Source organism: Ranitomeya variabilis, chromosome 4 (genome assembly GCF_051348905.1).
Source record: "Ranitomeya variabilis isolate aRanVar5 chromosome 4, aRanVar5.hap1, whole genome shotgun sequence".
In the NCBI taxonomy this organism is placed as follows: Eukaryota; Metazoa; Chordata; class Amphibia; order Anura; family Dendrobatidae; genus Ranitomeya; species Ranitomeya variabilis.
Genome location: NC_135235.1, coordinates 600,075,807 through 600,093,080, shown reverse-complemented (window position 1 = coordinate 600,093,080; position 17,274 = coordinate 600,075,807). Strand labels below are relative to the sequence as shown.

The window sequence follows — 17,274 nt, the reverse complement described above, 5'->3', positions numbered from 1 at the left end:
GGGGGGGGGGAGCGCATCAAAAACCGCATGCAAAAATTGCATCAAAACCTGCACCAATTTTACGCACAGTTTTTTCCTTCCCAGAGATCTGTTTTTGATGCCAAAATTTCAGATGCAAATACTCAACATGGGCACAGAGGCAGCTCAGATGGCATGTTTGCAATCTGTTTGAGTAAATGGGTCTTCAAAAAAACAAAACAAATTGGCAACTTTAATGCAGCATGTGCAAAGACTCAGACAATATTGGTTTGTGTATGAAAAACAAACAAAAAAAAAAAAAACACGAATACATATGTGAAACTTGGACATGTGAAAATAATTGCATGTGGTGAGACGCCATGGAGGAGCAGCCTTCTGAGACGCACAATTTAGGCCTGCACGTGAGGGCTATGACAGGTACAATATGTGGAATCTGGAGCAGAAGAATCATCCATTCAGTCGTAGATTAACCCCTTCATGACCTTGGGATTTTCCGTGTTCGTTTTTCGCTCCCCTCCTTCCTGGAGCCATAACTTTTTTATTTTTCCGTCAATTTGGCCATGTGAGGGCTTATTTTTGGCGAAACAAGTTGTACTTTTGAATGACATCCTTGGTTTTAGCATGTCGTGTACTAGAAAACGGGAAAAAATTCCAAGTGCGGTGAAATTGCAAAAAAAAAAAAAAGTGCAATCCCACACTTGTTTTTTGTTTGGCTGTTTTGCTAGGTTCGCTAAATGCTAAAACTGACCTGTCATTATGAATTATGAAATTTCCAAACTTTGCTAAAAAAAAAAAAAAAAAAAAAAATTGTGCCATTTTACGATACCCGTAGCGTCTCTATTTTTCATGATCTGGGGTCGGTTGAGGGCTTATTTTTTGCGTGCCGAGCTGGCGTTTTTAATGAAACCATTTTGGTGCAGATACGTTTTTTGATCGCCTGTTATTGCATTTTAATGCAATGTCGCAGCGACCAAAAAAACGCAATTCTGGCGTTTTATTTTTTTTATCGCTACGCCGTTTAGCGATCAGGTTAATCCTTTTTTTTTTTAATTGATAGATCGGGCGATTCTGAACGCGGCGATACCAAGCTGGCACAACTCGATCGCCTCTGCTACATAGCAGCGTTCATCAGATCGCTGCTATGCAGCTGAATTGCAGGCTTGCTATGAGCGCCGACCACAGGGGGGCGCTCACAGCTACCGGGGATCAGTAACCATAGAGGTCTCAAGGACCTCTATGGTTACCATTCTGACGCATCGCTGACCCCCGATCATGTGACGGGGTCGGCGATGTGCTAATTTCCGGCCAGATGCGCCGGTTAAATGCCACTGTCTGCGTTTGACAGCGGCATTTAACTAGTTAATAGCGGTGGGTGAATCGTGATTTCACCCGCCGCTATTGCGGGCACATGTCAGCTGTTCAAAACAGCTGACATGTCCCGGCTTTGATGCGGGCTCACCGCCGGAGCCCTGCATCAAAGCGCAGTATCTGACCTCGGACGTACTATCCCGTCCGAGGTCAGAAAGGGGTTAAGGATCGGGTTATTTTTTAAATTCTTGTCCCTTGGATACATAACACCAGCACAATTACTAATGGTGTGCACAGCTCATCCAAGTCTCAGGTAGATGCCAAACTCTCACTCATCCCTGCAGACTGGGTGGAGGGGGTGATAATCACAAGAGACTGGGGAAAATAAGATGCAAAGCAATCAGCCCCTGTGGCAGTATAATGGTAGCCACAACCGTGGTCATCCGGCTCTTCCTGTGCATGCCCCATATTTCAGGTAATGGTTCAATCATGGCCACATTTTATGACGTGGAGCCTACAGACACATGAAACGGACACAGCTTGGCGATTCCTCCAAGTGCTTTATTGCTGCTCAGAATTACAAGTATTATTTTGGAAAATTTATGTAAATCACCTGATGCATTTATTTGCATAAATAATAAAAGTGACAGAGAGAAGTTTTCTGAGGTTGACCTGGAAGCAGTGCAAGAAATCAGCAAAAGGGGAAAAATAAGATGTGCCTGGGCTTATGTTCATGGTTACTGAAGTTTTATGATTAAAAAAAATATATAAATTAAAGTTGACAGATTGGCACCTGAGAAAAAGAAATGACTCACAGAGACAGGACTACATGTAAATGCTGCGAAGACCAGAGCGCAGAGGAGGTAGAGCAAAATGCATTCACACTCCTTAAAGGGCTCTAAAGAGTTAACGTTACTTAACAGATAGCAGTTATAGTGATGTAGAAATGGGGTAGGGGCAGGTTAATAATGGTTGCCACAAGTTACATTTTTAATTCAGCCATTTCCTAACCAGGTGATCAGTTGGTGCGAAGGAAGGTTTTAAAAAAAACAAAAAAATCTCCCCAATTTTGACCGGAAGTGTATTCCCATGATCCTTTAGATGCAGCTCTGTCCTCTTCATGGACACATTGTTATAGACTCAGCTGTGAGAAATATTACATCTCTACAAATTTGCAGACCCTGGCTGTAAGCAATGAATGTTCAAGGACAGCGATCAGATATTAAAAAGGTGAGGAATTGAGTCACAAATGGACAGACTTTACCCCCCCAAGGGTGATTGGTTTTTGTGCGATTATTTGGCATTTCATCCTTTTCCGTTTTGCAGTAAAACTGTTTCAGTGTATGATAAAACAAATTTGTCCAAAAAAAAAAAAAAAAAACCTAGTTAAAGTAAATAAAAACCAATAGCATAAAACAAAATGACCCTCATGGGAGCGAATTCCCCCAGCCAGTGATGTAACGCCACCTCAGTGGTGGAGTACAACTGTACCAAACTCTTCGTGGATGCATTTACTCTAGTAAAATGACTGAACTAAGATTTATTTTTGCATTTCCCCCCCTTTCTCCAGTATAGTCACGATATACAAAGACCTTTCTGAAAAGAAAAAAAATCCGTGACAATCTCTGAAGGGGTTTTAAATGGAACAATGTGACCCTACCATCAGCCATTATGGAGATATTCAAGAAAAAAAAATATATATTTTTTTTTCCCCAAAAGTCTAAGGCCATATCCGCCAATCTGTGTGTCAGAGGTTGGGCAGCGATTGACAAACCTGAACTAGATGGTTTCCGAGGCTTTTATGAGGCTGTGAAGTTTGGGTCAGCAGCCATGCGGGCAGTCCGTGAGTCACAGTCCGTAATCAGACGAATATAACGATGTGTGAATGTGGCCTTAGAGGACAAAAATGGGAATACAGACATATATAACCTATTCATGGTCTGCTGCAACAACATGAAAAAAAGTGGACTTGGCTCTTTAAAAGGGGTTTCACCTCCATCGGAGAGGGGGGGAATGACAATTACTACAGTATCACCTGCCATTTCACAAGTTTGCTGTGTACAGTGGGGCTGGGATGAATGCAGAGACCGGCAGTGCACTACAGTGGGTGCTGCATTGGATGGGCATGCAGACGGGGAAGCTGCGGGCAGTCACATAGAACGTGTATTACTACAAGTGGGCAGCTATGTCATAATTAAAGGTCTTGAGAGATAATATGGTGGGGGTTCAGCAGTCCCAAATTGGTCACGTGGACAGACGTTGTGCACACGAGATAACCCTCAAAGTAGAATTGCGGCCCCATGATTTTCTGCTCATACAAACAGCAGTAGTTTCCCTATAGAAAACCCAGGAGGCAAAAAACGGGAAAAGGAAATACGCTGACATATCCCACCCTGAGGTTGCACATGAAGAACTCAGACTGGAGACCCACATTCAATGGAGTACGAGAAAATATGATATTAAGTAAAACCACATTGATGTAATAAAACAATGATAATGAGGAAAAAAAACTTCCAACTGAAAGCTGGTAAGTAATCTGATATAAAATCCAGCGGTTCTACAAAGACTTATCTCCCTGCCTACAAAATACATGAATACACATAGAAACCTGTACAATGTCGTTATAACAGAATATTATATGAAGGGAAGGGCGGCAGCTATAGTGATCGAGAGGCTCATCATCCTCATGATCGACAGTGAAAACGATTGACATACAGAGACATCTATAACCTGGACACACCGCACCCCAGTTCAATGCCTAAACGGAAGAGTCACTTTCAGCTGGTCAGCAGCCTATCCGGGGAACGGGAGGAGCAGTAAGGAGTGGAGTCAGGCAGTGGGTGCCATTCTTCCATCATCTCCATTCTCAATTGTCCGTTAGGGATCGGACCAGGGCCTCACGCATCATGTCGTCCTCATCAGCGCTGTAATCCTGCAAGAGAGGAAGGGAACGAGCCAGGAATGAGTGATGAGCGAGCGTGCCCGGATAAGAGGTTATCAGAGTCATGTACTAACAGCGTGTCTTCAGCATGCTCCAATACTATGCTCCAGTCTCCGCCGTTACATGTCTCGCAGCTATTCGACAGCTGCAACACAGGCAGGGACATCTCGTTCATTAGGTAATCCCCGAGTGTGCTGCTGCTGTCGAACAGCCGCGAGACATGCAACGGCGGCTACTCATCATTTTTCTAGCACGTCGAAGACACTCAGTTAGCACCCGAGTATGCTGGAATAACAACTAATCAGAGCACGTTCCCTCATCACTACCAGGAATGCAAAAGTTATTGTAATTCCCCATAACCACCACTAGGGGGAGATAGAGCAGCAAAAAACAAGGCAGAAGTTGCTGAAAAGAGAAAATACAAAAACATCAAGCTCCACCCTGTTGTCACTACCCAGGCAGGAAATATTAAACTGTGGGATAAAATATATAACATAAGTGTAGGAGTGAGCCCAACACCCCAAAGTCTCCCTGCACACTTATCACAAACAGTGCAAGCTGCTTTACACCGACATGTAGTCTCATCCATGTGAGCAGCAGTCTTATCCTATGTGCCAATAGTCTAGAGGAAAATAGTGATAAGCGAATATATTCGTTACTCGAGATGTGGGGATTCCCTAGCAACCAGGCAGCCCCCACATGTACTTATGCTGGCTAACAGATGTAAATCGTTCAGCTGCGGAGATGGAAACTAAATCTCCGAGCACTAAAAAATACTCAAAGGACCCCCGAGCATGCTCGGGAAATCTCGAGTAACGCGTATATTCGCTCATCACTAGAAAAGAACCATCACCACCTATTGGAAGTAGCAATCCTGAAAGTCAATATCAACCCTTTAAAGTGAACCTGTCAGGTCCCCCATGCCCTCCAACCCAGCAGCCTTCACCTAAGTATGAGTAACATTAGTCCCTGCCTAACCAGCCCTGTGTAATGGTATTCAGTTAAATCAAGGTTTTAAAAAAAGCATTTATAATGTCCCCATTTTCCTATGCTAATTAGGGATGTGCTTATGTAGCCGGGAGTACACTTCCCGACTTCAGAGGCACACTGCTCATGACCTGAAGTTCAGAAGATAGCTTCCGGTCATGCACAGTGCACCTCTGAAGCAGAGCATAGGAAAAGCAGGCCTTATAAAAGTGCTTTTTTATTTATTTTTTTTTAACATCGATTTAATGAACAACATTATACAGGTTAGTTAGGCAAGGAATTTACTCATAAAGACTGCAAATTAAATTTATCCCAAGTTCTATATACATAAAATTGCTTTCAAATAATACTCTGCATTTCTAGGTAACTTAGCGGAGAGCGGAGTCATTCACCAGTAATTCCACCAGGGGGCAGCAGAGGAACATTAATCTCTTATTGAGCGCACTATAGTAGGTGACATTAGTCAGCCTAAAGGACAGGGCAACATTTCCGTCACAATTACAGAGTTGGACGGTCATTAATAAATCCATGTCCGAGGGTTTAATAGTGCAGCGCTGTTACTCACAGTCTGTTCTTATGAGCATGATAATAGATTTACTAACCACAAACGTATCGTACGAGAACCTGTGACGGCGGTGGATGTGCTCCATGAAATTAGCGCTTCTGTAGCCTGGATCTCCCCAGGGCATGGAGGCACAAATAGGGCAAACCTAAGAGAGAGAATACGGGTGAGGTGGTAGATGGGCAGGGGGCATACGTAGGGCTATGGCAAGAATTGGAGGCCTTACCACTGGGGTGGGATCAGAGAAGTGGCTTTTATTGCAATGGTCCACCAAACCCTCTTGATCCAGGTTTTGCTGCCGACAATATGGACACACAAAGGTGAAACGGTTTGGGACATCGCTGCAAGAAAAAACAGAAGGGATGCTTTATGGAGCATTAGAAGTAATGCACTTCAGGGATATGTCATATACGCTGCTCCCTGGGTGGGGCACAGCGGGGCCGCAGACATAGGTATAGGGTTGGCAGTGTACACAGCCATTTTTTAGGCATGGGGATGCCACACACTCATCTGGTAATACTCACGGGTCCACTGCACTTCCGGGATTAGTCTTGCAGGCCGTGACTTACCTGACAACTTGCGGCTGCTCCTTCTTCACTGACTTAATCCCCTCCATGACGTAGCTGTCGTATTTGGAACAAGTGGCAGAGTGGCTTCGCATGTTTGATAGGGCCATCTGTAACGAGAAGGAACTCGTGAGCAGTCAGGCAACCAGAAGACGACGTGGCTGGAAGTCCCCCTCATTTAATTAAAGAAACAAAAAACGAGGAAAGTCCAGAACTTTCTTTCACAATTAATCATCTCAAATCAACTTAGCCTCAAGGGGAACTCAGGCCTGACCGATGCTACACATGGAGAAATCAGCGAGATCAGAGAATACATTTCTAGAGATAAGAAAACCCAAAACGTCACCTCATTTACACCCATCCTCCCTATGAGCGGCTTATTAATATATCGCTAACCTTGTATGGATCCTACAGCTGGCCATACACATTAATTAGCTCCACTCGCCGACCAGGGATGTAGTCACGCTGGCAGCGCTGCAGCTAATCAGTGAGCTGACCGCTGAGTTTAGTCATTGGCAGCAGACCACCACGAGCAGCAGCGGGGGTCCAGTGCTGGATCCCGGGAGGGAAAGTAAAGGATAGTGTGTGCCTTTTTTTTTTTTCTTTTTTTAAACAAACTGCAGCCAGAGGACAGGTGTTTTCCAAAAACGGAAAACCCCTTTAAAAAGACAAGAGATTAGAACACTCCATTATGTATCAGTCTGTGTGGTGTATCTCTCCTAATCCCCCCTCGCTGCACTGAGCCAAGCATTCTGTAAGGGGAGAGTGGAGTAAGCCGCTGCCAGACTGCTTGCCCCAATATCTGATCCTGGCGTAACCGGCGATTTGGCCAGCTTTAAGGGGTGCTCCTACCTCATACATTTATGGCACAACCACTAGATATGCAATAAACCATACAAGTCCATATATCTATCTATCTATATCTCTCTCGCTATCTATCTCTATCTATATCTATCTATCTATCTATCTATCTCTATATCTATATTTATTTATTTTTTTTTACAGCTTACAATATAATCCTGATTTTCGCATACAAAAAATAAAAATAAAATTAAAAAACACCTTTGAACATCTCCTAAAAAATGCAGAATTTAGGACAGGGCAGTGGAGTCGGAGTTGGTATAAAACGGACCGACTACTAAAATATATAATAAATTGGGTACAGTAGTTCAATGAAGTTTGTGGGGAATATTTTTTTCAGAAGAATTTGGTAAAGATATGAAATGTCCTATAAATGTCTGTCCTACTCCTGATCTAAGGTCTATACTTTTAGCGGAGATGAATCTGTGCTGCAGTTTATGTTCATGATAAGTAGGGAGGCTCCTCCTCTACAGATAAGGGGAAAAAATAACAAACACATGGAAGAAAGCCTGCATTCATCTCAGAACTTCTGGAGTGAACAGGAAAGCAAGATTAAAGAAGGTAACTGCTTCCTAAAGCATATCTAAACTTTCAATAAACTGATAAATCCATAAGTCCAGTATATGCTGTCTCTGTATGCTTGATGTTTTAGTTTGTTTTCCCTCTTAGCTCATGTTTGGAGAAATTAGCTGCCCTGATGACTTATATACACTATACATAGAATATAAGGGGAAAAACTTTTCTAACATCTCAAATTCAGTAATACAGTAACAGGATCGATGAGAACATATATTAGTGTGTGTGGTCTGCAATATGATTCAGCACAAACATGCTCCCTCCTCCCCTCTTCATAGACTGTGAAGAAATATGATGTGAAGCATTTAGTGAGCTGTACACTGAGACAAACTTGACATTGAAAGTTCAGCATAAAGCTATCTAACATATTTTTACAAACTTTATACTTATCTGTCCTATTGATTTATGCAAAGATTGTTTTATTTATATCCTAAATTATACAGTGCGTGATCCCCTATTCTTGCAAGAATTACAATATACCTTTTTTTGCAGGACAAAAATATTTTGGGAGCGAATTTACATAATTACAAAATGTCTAAGAAGCATCTCATGAAGTCAGCTGTATTTGAGCATTTTACAGTGCCTAAGATAACAAACATTTTGTGTGTCAGTGTATAAGTGACCCAGATGAAAACAAATGCTGTGATGCCAAAATCAGTGCATACTAAGGCAGTGATAAAAATGCTCCTTCAAGAGCTTCCAATCTAAGACATTTACAACGCTGCTACCCATAAATTTACAAAGCTGTGATTGAAAAAAATCACAGCAGCACCAAGAACCTTGAGACAAGCACTTCCCGTTAGTCAATGGAGGAGGAAAGAGCGTCTCAAACATCAGTTACAAAATATTTTGTAAGTGACAAAATTACTGCAACAATGACAGAAGAGGTGTTTGAAAGACAGATCATCGAGCTTGTTGTGAAGGATTGTGTACCAATATCATTATTTGCATGACCAGCTTTTACAGCTCTTAACCCCTTTCTGACATTAGACGTACTATCCCGTCGAGGTGGGGTGGGCCCATATGACCACCGACAGGATAGTACGTCATATGCAGGAGAGCGGACAATCGCGGCCGGGTGACAGCTGACTATCACAGCTGACATCCGACACTGTGCCAAGAGCGGTCACGGACCGCACCTGGCACATTAACCCCTGGAACACTGCGATCAAACATGATCGCAGCATTCCGGCAGCATAGGGAAGCATCGTGCAGGGAGGGGGCTCCCTGTGTGCTTCCCGGAGACCCTCGGAGCAACGCGATGTGATCGCGTTGCTCCGAGGGTCTCCTACCTCCTTCTCCCTGCAGGCCCCGGATCCAAAATGGCCGTGGGGCTGCTTCCGGGTCCTGCAGGGAGGTGGCTTACAAGCGCCTGCTCAGAGCAGACGCTGGTAAGCCAGGAGCACTGCCTGTCAGATCACCGATCTGACACAGTGCTGTGCAAAGTGTCAGATCAGCGATCTTACACTATAGTGTGATGTCCCCCCCCCCCTACTTATCATGAACCTAAACTGCAGCACAGATTCATCTCAGCTAAAAGTATAGACCTTAGATCAGGAGTAGGACAGACCTTTATAGGACATTTCATATCTTTACCAAATTCTTCTGAAAAAAATATTCCCCACAAACTTCATTGAACTACTGTACCCAATTTATTATATATTTTAGTAGTCGGTCCGTTTTATACCAACTCCGACTCCACTGCCCTGTCCTAAATTCTGCATTTTTTAGGTTTTTTTTCAATTTTATTTATTTATTTTTTTTGTATGCGAAAATCGGGATTATATTGTAAGCTGTAAAAAAGATATATATATATATATATATTTGTGTAAAAAATAAAAATAAAAAAATTCCTAAATAAAGAAAAAATATTGTTCCAATAAATACATTTCTTTAGCTAAATAAAAAAAACAATAAAAGTACACATATTTAGTATCGCCGTGTTCGTAACGACCTGACCTATAAAACTGTCCCACTAGTTAACCCCTTCAGTGAACACAGTCACAAAAAAAAAAAAAAAAAACACGAGGCAAAAAACAACACTATTATCATACCGCGGAAAAAATAGTGGAATAACAAAGGATCAAAAAAAAAGATAAAACTATCCATGGTACCCCTGAAAACGTCTTCTCCCGCAAAAAAACGAGCCGCCATACAGTGTCATCAGCGAAAAAATAAAGTTATAGCCCGCTGAATAAAGTGATGCAAAAATTATTTTTTATATAGAATAGTTTTTATCGTATAAAAGCACTAATACATAAAACAAAATTGATATAAATGAGGAATCGCTGTAATCGTACTGACCCGAAGAATAAAACTGCTTTATCAATTTTACCAAAATGCAGAACGGTATAAACGCCTTCCCCAAAAGAAATTCATGAAAAGCTGGTTTTTAGTCATTGTGCCTCACAAAAATCGGAATAAAAAGCGATCAAAAAATGCCACGTGCCCGAAAATGGTACCAATAAAAACGTCAGCTCGTCCCGCAAAAAACAAGACCTCACATGACTCTGTGGACCAAAATATGGAAAAATTATAGCTCTCAAAATGTGGAGACGCAAAAACTATTTTTTGCAATAAAAAGCGTCTTTTAGTGTGTGACAGCTGCCAATCATAAATCCGCTAAAACACCCGCTATAAAAGTAAATCAAATCCCCCTTCATCACCCCCTTAGTTAGGGAAAAATAATAAAATTAAAAAAAATGTATTTATTTCCATTTTCCCATTGGGGCTAGGGTTGGGGTTGGAGCTAGGTTTAGGGCTACAAAAAAAGAAATGTTTTATTTTCATGGCTCTACGTTATTAACTGTAGTGAAACACTTGTGGGTTCAAAGTTCTCACAACCCATCTAGATAAGTTCCTCGGGGGGTCTAGTTTCCAATATGTCACTTGTGGGGGGTTTCTACTGTTTTGGTACATCAGGGGCTCTGCAAATGCAACGTGACACCTGCAGACCAATCCATCCAAGTCTGCATTCCAAACGGCGCTCCTTCCCTTCCGAGCTCTGCCATGCGCCCAAACGGTGGTCCCCCCACCCCACATATGGGGTATCAGCGTACTCAGGACAAATTGCACAACAACTTTTGGGGTCCAATGTCTTCTGTTACCCTTGGGAAAATACAAAACTGGGAGCTAAAAAATAATTTTTGAGGAAAAAAAAAAAGAATTTTTTATTTTCACGGCTCTGCGTTATAAACTTCTGTGAAGCACTTGGTGGGTCAAAGTGCTTACCACACATCTAGATAAGTTCCTTAGGGGGTCTACTTTCCAAAATGGTGTCACTTGTGGGGGGTTTCAATGTTTAAGCACATCAGGGGCTCTCCAAACGCAACATGGCGTCCTATTAATTCCAGTCAATTTTGCATTGAAAAGTCAAATGGCGCTCCTTCCCTTCCGAGCTCTGTCATGCGCCCAAACAGTGGTTTACCCCCACATATGGGGTATCGGCGTACTCAGGACAAGTTGCACAACAACCTTTGGGGTCCAATTTCTCCTGTTACCCTTGGTAAAATAAAACAAATTGGAGCTGAAGTAAATTTTGTGTGAAAAAAAAAATTTAAATGTTCATTTTTTTTTTTTTTTTTTTTAAAAACATTCCAAAAATTCTTGTGAAACTGAAGGGTTAATAATCTTCTTAAATGTGGTTTTGAGCACCTTGAGGGGTGCAGTTTTTAGAATGGTGTCACACTTGGGTATTTTCTATCATATAGACCCCTCAAAGTGACTTCAAATGTGATGTAGTCCCCAAAAAAATGGTGTTGTAAAAATGAGAAATTGCTGGTCAACTTTTAACCCTTATAACTCCCTAACAAAAAAAAAAAATTTTGGTCCCAAAATTGTGCTGATGTAAAGTAGACATGTTGGAAATGTTACTTATTAAGTATTTTGAGTGACATATCTCTGTGATTTAAGCATAAAAATTCAAAGTTGGAAAATTGCAAAATTTGCCAAATTTCCGTTTTTTTTCACAAATAAACGCAGGTAATATCAAAGACATTTTACCACTATCATGAAGTACAATATGTCACGAGAAAACAGTGTCAGAATCATCAGGATCTGTTGAAGCGTTCCAGAGTTATAACCTCATAAAGGGACAGTGGTCAATTGTAAAAATTGGCCCGGTCATTAACATGCAAACCACCCTTGGGGGTAAAGGGGTTAATGGAGAAATGGCCCACAAACTTGGTGTTTCTCTTGAAAGAGAAAGTATTAAAAAAAAAAATAGTGAATGAAGAAGCCCTTAACCAAAAGGAAGATCTGAAAGACTCTCAAGAGACGCTTTGTATTTCTTAAAATGGATGCCTGCACACGTCACAGAGTGATCCATTTTGCTATCAATGTTCAATATGTTTGTGACAACAACAAAAATGTTACTAAGAAACTGGCAGTAAAAGATACTAAAGCTCATCACAGCAGCCAGTTTCTCCAGACCTTAGTGGAAAAAGTTCTGCAAGATTATGAACTAAAAAAACAGGTTCTTGCTAGTGTAACTGATAATGCTGCAAACATGATAAGTACAATTAAACTGATGAATGAGAATAATGAAGGTGAACAGCAGCTAGAAGAACATTTCACATTCAGTATGTTGGAGATGGAAGGCCACAGTCCTGTTCCCATAACGGAGGAACAAACAGATATTACTAAAGCAGAGAACAGCGACCAAGGTTATTAGAGGACTGGGGGGTCTGCAATACCAAGATAGGTTATTACACTTGGGGCTATTTAGTTTGGAAAAACGAAAACTAAGGGGTGATCTTATTTTAATGTATAAATATATGAGGGGACAGTACAAAGACCTTTCTGATGATCTTTTTAATCATAGACCTGAGACAGGGACAAGGGGGCATCCTCTACGTCTGGAGGAAAGAAGGTTTAAGCATAATAACAGACGCGGATTCTTTACTGTAAGAGCAGTGAGACTATGGAACTCTCTGCCGTATGATGTTGTAATGAGTGATTCATTAATTAAATTTAAGAGGGGACTGGATGCCTTTCTGGAAAAGTATAATGTTACAGGGTATATACACTAGATTCCTTGATAAGGCGTTGATCCAGGGAACTAGTCTGATTGCCGTATGTGGAGTCGGGAAGGATTTTTTTTCCCCATGGTGGAGTTACTCTTTGCCACATGGGGTTTTTTTTGCCTTCCTCTGGATCAACATGTTAGGGCATGTTAGGTTAGGCTATGGGTTGAACTAGATGGACTTACAGTCTTCCTTCAACCTTAATAACTATGTAACTATGTAAAGAACAGCAAAATGATTCTTTACAATTAGATGATCTTGTTGAAGCGGTTTCACACCTCTTTCCTATTCATCACATGCGCTGTGTTGTGCACACGCTGCAGCTGGCAATAAGAGATAGTCTGCAAGAGGGACATGCTGGAACTCTGATTAGCAAAGTGAGGAAATTGGCTATTTCTGCCAGAACCTCTAAAATTGATTCCAACTTGGATGAGCTACAGGACAGCCAAGAGCAAGAGAACTCGGGTCCTGACAGTGCTGCTGCCGTTCCTTCAACCTCATCAGATGAGGAGTTTGATGTCGACAAGTATTTGGACGACATGGAGCAGGCAAAGCGTTGCTGCAGGGAAAAAGATTCCACTCCATAGCAAACAGATCGACCATATTTCAGCAACGTTTTTCACTTCTCAAAGTAGTAGAAGAGTTCAATCGTTCATCAAAACTGACTGTGCACGAGGCAATTCCTTCATACCCTGAAATTGTTAGAGATGTTGCCCATGTGGTTACTGCTTTGCCACCAGCCCAATTTAGTGAAGAGAGGTTGTTCTCTAGCCTTAAAATAATTAGATCAGATGTGAGGTCATCTATGAAGGAGGATATGATGGAGGCGATACCATTTCTCAGAACAAATTCATTAGACTGCACAAATGTTATTCAGTAAGTTTTTGTTGAAACACTTACCTCAGAGTGTATAATAAATTGTAAATATGAAAAAGTTTTGTTCTAAAGTTGCATTCTAATAAATATAATTTATGTTCTATCTAAATGGCTTGATTATTGTATCATAATAATGATTAAAAGCCTGATGTTACCATTTTACCACAGTAAATTTATCACTTAAAGGGAACCTGAGTGACGGCTGTGTGGCGTCTGCAGCAGGGGGAAAACGCCTGCCTCCTTGACTGAAGAAAGGTATGTAGGACAAATTACAAAACGGATTATTTCTGCAGTTACAGCACCAATAACTAAATGAGCCACCTTGTCAGAATGCACCATTACTGCTGCACAAGGTGGCTCTTTTAGTTTCAAACCCCCATTGGGGGGGGGGGGGGTGACAGGTTCCCTTTAAACATGAACCATATATAAGGGAGTCGGAGTCACAGTCGGTGTCATGGAAATTGAGGAGTCGGAAATTTAGCCTACCGACTCCACGGCCCTGATTTAGGACAGGGGAGCACAACTTTAGATGTTTTCTTCTTTTGGCCCAAGATGTCTGGCTGAACAAGGGGTATTAGCACCTGTGAGAATATGCCACAAATGTCTGATAGGTGCAAAGTCTACTTGTACGACTCCAACCTGCACCAGTCAGCACTCCAATGGTACATTCACAGTTTTTTGAAGAGGATTCAGAAAGATTCAATAATAATAATTATAATTTTAGTTATATAGCGCCAACATATTCCGCAGCGCTTTACAAATTATAGAGGGGATTTGTACTCTGAAATCCACATCAGAAACTTTGAATAAGCTCCCAATTGATTTTAGTGGTTTTGTGTACTGCCTAATGTTTCACACACTTCTTTCTGGAGTCGCACATAGTGTTGAGCGATACCGTCCGATACTTGAAAGTATCGGTATCGGAAAGTATCGGATCCAATCCGATACCCGATACCAATACAAGTCAATGGGACTCATGTATCGGACGGTATCCCTGATGGTTCCCAGGGTCTGAAGGAGAGGAAACTCTCCTTCAGGCCCTGGGAACCATATAAATGTGTAAAAGAAAGAATTAAAATAAAAAATATCGCTATACTCACCTCTCCGACGCAGCCGGGACCTCAGCGAGGGAACCGGCAGCGTTGTTTGTTTAAAATTTGCGCTTTTACTTGGTTACGTGAAGTCCCAGCTTGTGATTGGTCAGGGCGGCCATGTTGCCGGGACGCGGACCAATCACAGCAAGCCGTGACGAAATTACGTCACGGCTTGCTGTGATTGGTTAATGGCGGCCATGTTGCCGGGACGCGGACCAATCACAAGCCGTGACGTCACGGGAGGCTGGACACGCGCGCTTTTTAAAAAGCGCGCAAGTCCAGCCTCCCGTGACGTCACGGCTTGTGATTGGTTAATGGCGGCCATGTTGCCGGGACGCGGACCAATCACAGCAAGCCGTGACGTAATTTCGTCACGGCTTGCTGTGATTGGTCCGCGTCCCGGCAACATGGCCGCCCTGACCAATCACAAGCCGGGACTTCACGTAACCAAGTAAAAGCGCGAATTTTAAACAAACAACGCTGCCGGTTCCTTCGCTGAGGTCCAGGCTGCGTCGGAGAGGTGAGTATAGCGATATTTTTTATTTTAATTCTTTCTTTTACACATTTTTACATTAATGTTGTTTCGATACCAATACCCGATACCACAAAAATATCGGATCTCGGTATCGGAATTCCGATACAGCAAGTATCGGCCGATACCCGATACTTGCAGTATCGGAATGCTCAACACTAGTCGCACACATGTCAAGAGGCTCCCACTTGCCTCCACTCTCCCCCAATGAAGGGCTGCCTTTTGATCTCTGCATGCATGCTTTTTCTATCAGGTCATAAATAGTGATGAGCCCAGGCGCTCGTTACTCGAGTTTGCCGAGGGTGCTCGGGTACGCAGAGTATCGCGGATGCTCCAGTGACACGATTAAGTCCCCACTGCCACAGGTTGCCGTTGTTACACAGCCACAAAAAAAGCAGGGATTGCCTGTGTATGTCAGGGGTGGGGAACCAGAATGGAAATCTTGAAGTCTGAATTGGGACTGGAGGATGCAATATAATGTAGGTAAACAACAGGTATGTCACAGGGTGACACGCTCTGAGAAACCCAATAGGCACAATCCGGGACTTTCTGATTCACTCACCTGTAAATGACAGCCTTTACAGGAGGCCTGGACGTCCCGCATTTGCCTCTCCAGATCGGAGGCTTTCCTGCCGGGGCTTAGGGGAGAACGGCACACAGCACAGATGGGGCTTTTCTGCTTCATACACTGCTGGTGGCAGGAGGAGCAAAATCTACAGAGAAAAAAAACAAGAATCAGAAACACAGGAAAACTTGTCTGCATCAATAGATTGACCGGTGATTTGTGCTTGTAAAACAACAACTCCCAGCATGCAGATCACTGGGAAGACAGACGACAAAACACTGACTTAGAATTCCAGAAACAAATAAAGAGACAAACAATATGGCTACAGTAAAGTCCTGAAACACAGAAGCTTTTCAGAGCTCCAAAAAAGATTGTCGAAAAATCTGGGAGGGAGCTGGAATCCAAATACCAGACAGGTTAGAGAGAAAAGATGAGCTCAGAAGCCCCTCATACATCTCACCTAACCTCAGCTGAACCCACCGATATAGGCGGTCTCGGCCAACAGTCTAATGTGTATGGGAGGCCCCCGATCGATTAGGTCGGAAGAGATAAGCATCTGCCATGTCTGATTTCAGACTGCCGGTCCTTTCGTTCTCCACAGATAAGCCGCATCCAGAGATTTCTGGCAGAGGCTCTCTAATAGAGAACACAGGAGCGCTCGGCAGCGGCTTGTGTGCCTGCAGAACCAAAGGATTGGATTACAATCGCCCCATCCACATGTCCGCCAACATAATCTGTCAGGGGCCCTTATTTATCAGATAGCACACGGTTTGCTCATTTGTCAGTGTCAAGGTGCCTGCCCCCTTTGTAAATGGGAATCAACACCATCAGACTTGCCTCTCCTGTGCCAAAGCCTACAACTTAAAAAGGGTTGTCCATTACTTTAATGTTGGTGGTCTATCCCTAGGGTAGGTCATTAATATCTCATCGTGGGGGTGCAACACCAAGCTTCCAGACTGATCAGCTGGTTGTGCTTAGTTGAGTGGGTGTTCTAGGTGTCGCACCCACAGCAATTTGATATTCATGACTTTCAAGGATTACAGCAATGGGAGTCACGCAGATCCCACCGCTGCCACCAGGATAGCAGAAGGACGGCCATTAATAAATCCATTTCCAAAGGTTTAATAGCGCAGCGCTGTTTCTCACAGATCAAGGTTACACCCACATACCTCCACTTGATAAGCTTATATGGAGGATGTGCTAGGTCTTTTACAAGATTATGAGATCTCCAACTTTCTGTATTCCTTCGCCACTGGAGGTCCTAGGCGGGAGATATTGTAGTCATGTTTCCTATTGCTATTTTACCTTTCCACGAAAGGTTGAAGGGGTTCTGCTGGCCTTACAGTGATGTGAGTGCATGCGTTAAGTTAGTCTCTTCACTACGACGTTGAAAATATATATCC

The 17,274-nt window shown here is 42.6% G+C and overlaps 1 protein-coding gene across 1 annotated transcript in view; it reads right to left on the bottom strand.

The window, feature by feature from the left end:
- Positions 1 to 1,827: 1,827 nt before the first annotated feature.
- The window catches only part of RNF114 (ring finger protein 114), a 30,411-nt gene continuing 14,964 nt past the window's right edge, over positions 1,828 to 17,274 (bottom strand). The window contains exons 2-6 of the mRNA XM_077253232.1: positions 15,869 to 16,019; positions 6,347 to 6,453; positions 6,004 to 6,118; positions 5,818 to 5,925; positions 1,828 to 4,219 (exon numbers count right to left, since the gene is read on the bottom strand). Coding sequence (XP_077109347.1) covers positions 4,154 to 4,219; positions 5,818 to 5,925; positions 6,004 to 6,118; positions 6,347 to 6,453; positions 15,869 to 16,019 — 547 coding nt within the window. The 3' untranslated portion in view covers positions 1,828 to 4,153. The remainder of the gene's footprint in view (positions 4,220 to 5,817; positions 5,926 to 6,003; positions 6,119 to 6,346; positions 6,454 to 15,868; positions 16,020 to 17,274) is intronic.